Source organism: Papilio xuthus, unplaced genomic scaffold (assembly GCF_000836235.2).
Source record: "Papilio xuthus unplaced genomic scaffold, Pxut_1.1 DF825928.1, whole genome shotgun sequence".
NCBI classification, from domain to species: domain Eukaryota; kingdom Metazoa; phylum Arthropoda; class Insecta; order Lepidoptera; family Papilionidae; genus Papilio; species Papilio xuthus.
Genome location: NW_013532721.1, coordinates 3478004 through 3484032, shown reverse-complemented (window position 1 = coordinate 3484032; position 6029 = coordinate 3478004). Strand labels below are relative to the sequence as shown.

General features: G+C 31.8%; 1 protein-coding gene across 2 annotated transcripts; it reads left to right on the top strand.

Moving 5' to 3' along the window:
• Positions 1-438: 438 nt before the first annotated feature.
• elgi (E3 ubiquitin-protein ligase NRDP1 elgi) lies at positions 439-5967 on the top strand. 2 transcript variants are annotated; one of them, XM_013322720.1, is made up of 7 exons: positions 439-969; positions 1035-1177; positions 1857-1939; positions 2398-2603; positions 3458-3613; positions 4282-4412; positions 4805-5967. In XM_013322720.1, exons 1-7 carry the CDS (start codon positions 880-882, stop codon positions 4941-4943), a joined length of 948 nt encoding a protein of 315 aa, XP_013178174.1. In that variant the 5' UTR covers positions 439-879; the 3' UTR covers positions 4944-5967. The 2 variants fall into 2 exon arrangements, with proteins under 2 accessions (XP_013178174.1, XP_013178173.1); XM_013322719.1 differs by having other exon boundaries at positions 3458-3616.
• Positions 5968-6029: the final 62 nt, after the last annotated feature.

Below are 6029 nucleotides of genomic sequence, written 5' to 3'. Positions count from 1 at the left end.
AACTCGAATTCGAAGTCTCTAATTTACCAAACAACATTTACGAATTCGAAGAGTTTTTTTTTGATTGAAAATTGATATGAAATTAAAAATAATTAGGTGTAAATCATTAATGAGCTTAAGAGATGAAAATTGGTTTTAATTTATTTTAAAATTAATCAAGAGAAATAAAACAAAGTCAAGTTTTCAATTTTTTTTCCGTTTCCGGTTTTGGTTTTCTTTTCTGTAAAAAACCTACTAAAAATAACTACCCATTGCTACTTCAACTTTTTCAGTTTTTTTCTTTGTCTGTACAATATCTATTGTATGATAAAAGTTTCAAAATACAAATTGTGCATTTATTACGGTATACACACCATACACCACACATAGAGTCATGGATGTTGAATAATTTATTTTTAAAAAATACACAACAGTAAGTCATTCAAGATTGATGTTGGCAATACTCCGTAGATTTGGTAGTATTTGCAACATTTTCATTTGCAATTCCAATTGCATCTTTATCTTTATAATAATATGCGCGAAATGTGGACTGTGTTGTGTACTGTAAACTGTAAATAGAGTATTTTAAACATAAATCTCGTATTCAATACCAAACTTACAATAACTTGATTAGGTACTTGAATAATTTCAGTTATATACTCTGCGGGGTTGCATTGCATAGCAATAGCATATTCACCAATAATTATATTCAATGCACTGCACATGCGTACAACTTTAATTTTTGTTGGTATTTACTTATCTTCACCAAAGTTATTTATCAGTGAACTAATTCATAGTAAAATTGTGCCAGTGTATAATTTATAAAAAGTTCATAGTAGTATTGCAAACATAGTAAATAATAGTAAAAATAGCTAATGTTTACTATTGTTGAGAACAATAATGGGCTTTGATATTAAAAGATTTCAAGGTGACGTTGATGAAGAACTAATTTGTCCTATATGCTCAGGAGTTTTAGAAGATCCGTTGCAGGTGTGGTATATTTCTAGACTTTTCTATAAACATGGGTGTATTGGTTTTAAAAAGAGTGTTTTTAGGCGCCAGCCTGTGAGCATGCATTTTGTCGTGCGTGTATTACTGAATGGATAAGTCGGCAACCCACTTGTCCAGTGGATCGCCAGGCGGTCACCGCAAGCCAGCTAAGACCTGTTCCAAGAATACTACGCAACTTACTATCCAGGTTGGTGTGATTTCGCAACTTTTGTTATGTGATCCTCATTGCAACATTGAAACCAGGTTATGTTTTGATTGATTTTACTTGTAAAAATCTCATGCTTTGATTCAAGTACTTAATGTTTCAAACAGAATGCAAAATGTTTGAGAAATTATTACTAGTTTTGAAAATGATTCAAGAATTTTTGTACACATTGATCATATGATCAATATATACTTGGAACTTAAAATAGGTATTTAAAAGTAAAATACCAATATAAAATTTGGTTTTTGCTGCTTAAACTACATTATAATTAAACAGGTATTGAGCATTTATTGATGCACTATGTCAATATTTATGAACTACATTACACAATGTGACTAAACATGCAGCTGTTACTGTGAGTTTTCATTGCTAAAACATTCCTACATAAGCATAATCTACATAAATATTTTAATTCAGTTATATCACCTATGTTTCACTTTAAATTATTCATTGTATTTACAAGAACTTGTATCTTATATAGAATTACAAGAGGGTAGTTTTTTTATGAATATATCAGTATGTAATGTCTGAATTTAGCCTAAAATTAATATTTTTTTTGGACTGAAAACAATATCAGGACAACATATAATACTTAAGTAAAACAAATTGATTAATGAATTATAAATATTTTTTATTTACATATATCTATTTGTTGTTTCAGACTTTGTACAAGCTGTGATAATGCACCTCACGGTTGCAATGCAGTTTTGAAACTGGACTCCTTAGCTTCACATCTTGTTGATTGTTAGTATATTTTTACATTTTCATAGCATTAATCATTTCAATGTTATAAATACTATCTGCTTATAAAAATAAAATTGTTTACTTTCTTTGTATAAACATTTTAAATACTATGCAATTCCAATATACTGTTACAAATAAAGACCTAAACTAAGCAGCTGATTAATATCTTATATGCCCAAATAAATTAATTGCTGTATGTTAATACATAATACTGCAATTTACAATAGTTTGTCATACACCAAAAAAACAATCTAATGGACTCTCAGAGTAGGTGACATATTTTTGTTTATAAAGTTTCATTCCTCATCATGTACTTTTAGACTTATTGATTATCAATTTAGACTATATATTTTAACTTTTAAACATTGTTGTCTTTGTTCTTACTAAGAGAACAAAGGAGACAACAATATGTTTTTTTATGGTAGAACCACACTATTACTAATCAATTTAAAATCCAGGTGAATATAACCCAAAAAGACTAATGCCATGTGAAGCGGGTTGCGGTCTTGTTATACCGAAAGATGAGCTGGCGGAGCACAATTGTGTTAGAGAGCTGAGGGTATTGATTGCATCGCAGCAAGGCAAGCTTACAGACTACCAGCAGGAACTTACAGAACAGAGACTTATAATAAATGAACACAAAAGAGAGTTGGCATTGCTAAAAGTAAGTAACAATGTGAATGGTTTTAAAAGTATTTAATAACGAAAACATAAATAAAACACTATGAATGTGTTTCATTGTGAAGAAATGCAATCAAATATAATGTTGTTTAGAAAGTTTGTATCGAGAATCGGTGGCTCAAGGGTTTTAACCCTTGACTTGCAATCTGCAGGTCCGGGATTCGCATCCCGCCATGTACCAATGTGTTTTTTGATTTCCGATTTACATATGTACATTTATCCGATGTTCATACAGTGAAGGAAAACATCGTGATGCAACCTGCACATATCTGAGAAGAAATTCAAAGATATGTGTAAACTCAACCAACCTGAACTGGGCCAGCATGGTTGACTAAGGCCTAGTCACCCTTAACTTAGGGTAGGCTCCGAGCCCCTCAGTGGGGACATGTAGTGAGCTGATGAGGATTAATGTTGTGGCCTTGATTGAATATTATTACCTTTTAAGGTTACATTTATGTATTCCAGAGTTACAGATGATGAATAATTCATGAGTAATTCAATTGAATAAGGAAATACGTAAATTATTTAAATCTATAAATTAAAATTCCTTTTCATTCAAAATTTCTATTCAAAACATGACTTTCCTTGTAATATTATTGTATAATTTGACACATGTTTTGTGGTTATTTATATGATTCATAGAAAATACAATAGTCACTTTTTTGCTATCATATGTAAGTTTTGCTTAACCAGGTGGCAAATGTAACATAAAATTATTACATTGATAATCATTGATAAATTATTACAATACTATTGTGAGATGACGTGACCTTCATTATGATAGCCAAGGTTACGTGATCTCTTGACGCGCCAATGATTATTGTGCGTATGTGACAGGAGTTCATGCGCGCGATGCGTGTGTCGAACCCGGCGATGCGCGCGCTAGCTGACCAGATGGAGCGGGAGGAGGTGGTGCGCTGGGCGAGCTCATTGGCCCGCGCTCGCGTTACGCGCTGGGGTGGTATGATATCAACACCTGATGACGTCCTGCAGGTGGTAATACACTTACTTTTACCAGTCGATATAGTGGTAATACATCATTTTACCAATCCCTAAAATTTTGTTTTCTACCGCACTCCGTATAAATTGGTCAGTAAGTGACACCCTTAGGGTAAATGTGCTAAAAGCATGTTTAAATGAGACATTTAATTGTACTAAGGAGGACCATTTAATGACTTGAGTGAGGGTAGTTTAACGTTTTTCCCATCTTCCTCTTATTTCTATCTTTTTCTTTTCTCTATCTGTTTCATGCTTGACTATTCCACTAAAGAGTTAAGTCTTCATTTAAATTCTGACGTGATATTTACACATACTTTACACAGATTAAAGAAAGAATAGTAATTAAGTAAAGGTTTCAATTTCGAGAAGATTCGTTCCAACCATTAATGTTATTATAGTTGTATAAAGTGAGTTAAAAAGTAATGCGATAATATTTATTATTATTGATTCCAATGTCATTGCTAAAAGTATACAAAGTTGTAACAATGAAATTGGATCACTCTCATTGACTCTGAATTATTTAAGATCATATTAATAAACTACAATAATTATACAGTTTTAAAATTATTAATATTTATATATTTCTTATATAAATAGTCACAATTATTGCAATTGTTTCTTGATGTAGATAATTAAAACTACGTTATTTTTTATACCTGCAGATGATGATTAAGAGAAGTTTATCGGAATCAGGCTGCCCCTCTCATATAATAGATGACCTAATGGAGAACTGCCATGAACGGAGATGGCCACCTGGTCTTTCATCTTTAGAAACTAGACAAAATAATAGGAGGTAAGAGATTTTATAAGTTATTGTATGATTGTGGGACAGAGAAGATATTGAAAGTAAGTGGAGATAAAGGGTGCGAAATTTACACAACACAAGTGAATGGGAAGAAAAACTGCCTTTTGCTAACTATACATGTCGGCATGATCAAGTGTTGGTGTAGTACTAAATATACCACAGATACACAGAAAACACTTTATTTCTTATGCAATGTTCTCTGTTGAATGTAGTCATAGCAATGTCTTCCGTGAAAATTCGCTAGAATGACGTATAATATTTTGACAGATGACAGCCCACTCTTGACAGTAGTGCTACTTAAAGCTTTTATTTTTTCTCTACTTTTATCAATAGTTGTTCACACTTCATGTTACCAGTAAAGTCAATGATTCTTATTTCAGATTGTATGAGAAATACGTGTGCAAAAGAGTACCGGGTAAGCAGGCGGTGCTCGTGCTGCAGTGCGATAATACACACGTTGACGAGCACATGATGGTGGAGCCCGGACTCGTCATGATATTTGCCCATGGCATCGAATAATATCTTTACAAATAGTGACAAAATGGACTGAAGATTGAATCGTTCAAAACGTAAAATGTAAAATTTATTGTGACTCTCACACATATGCCATTTACAACATTGTCAATATATTTTTACTTACAACTTTGTGCTTACAACCTAAACCGCGTGCATGACATGAAAAGCGGAAGACACACCGCAACACTAGAAGTCATTGACAAGTTCGCAAACATAGTGTGTACTGTCCTTTATCTCCATGGTAGAATTCCTGTGATTTGGTACTATTGGATAAAAATGTATATAACGTTAATATCCATAGTAAAAGTAAATTATTGCTATTTTGGATTTAGGTTTCAGGGTGATGCAATTGTGGCATGATATTGTATACAATAGAGTACTACATTGTTCATATAACTGCAGTGGTACTTATATTGACACATTGTTTTTCTTGTTTTCTCAAAGAGAATGTAAGGTATGGCAATATGTGCCAAAACAAGAGTTGCTGTACCCAAAACCCTGCAGTTAAATTATGTTTAATTATTTGTGTTAGTTTCTTTGCATTTGCTTAGACTAACATTCCTAAATTTTTGTACACATAAATTACAAATGCAAGTGTTTACTTAACTGAATTTAAGCAATATTAGAGGTGCGAGGTAAGTTACAATAAAGTGTGTTAGTTCCAAGTTTGTATTCATAATAAAGTTGCGATAATTGTGAGAAAATTGTATGAATTTTCAGGAAGCATTAACGAAAATTTTGCTAAGTCAATGCTTATAATAATTAGATCTAATAAAGATATAACTATCTGTTTTCTTTTATAACGTTTCGGAAATGTGACAAATATATTTTGGTTATTGAAGAGAAACATGGTGACTACTTTTTTATTGCGATGAGGACAAAAGACGTGTAAATGTTTTAGAGTAACAACATTTTCGTATTTTACTTATGTGATATTTACTCGAGGTTTTTCTCGTTTATAAATTTCGAATTGTCAAAAAAATAATATATTTTAGCTCAATTTGGAAAATAAAAATGTTTTTAATGACTTATTGTTATTATTCCTTACCTCAAAATCTGAATAACTTCCTCTCCCTTTAGATTTTTTTT

Bases quoted from the DNA above. Each gene is read 5' to 3' on its own strand.
- elgi (XM_013322719.1), top strand. From the start codon at position 880: ATGGGCTTTGATATTAAAAGATTTCAAGGTGACGTTGATGAAGAACTA. The intron at 1,178-1,856 runs GTTGGTGTGATT...TTGTTGTTTCAG, and splicing joins CTACGCAACTTACTATCCAG to ACTTTGTACAAGCTGTGATA. The intron at 4,413-4,804 runs GTAAGAGATTTT...TTCTTATTTCAG, and splicing joins ACTAGACAAAATAATAGGAG to ATTGTATGAGAAATACGTGT.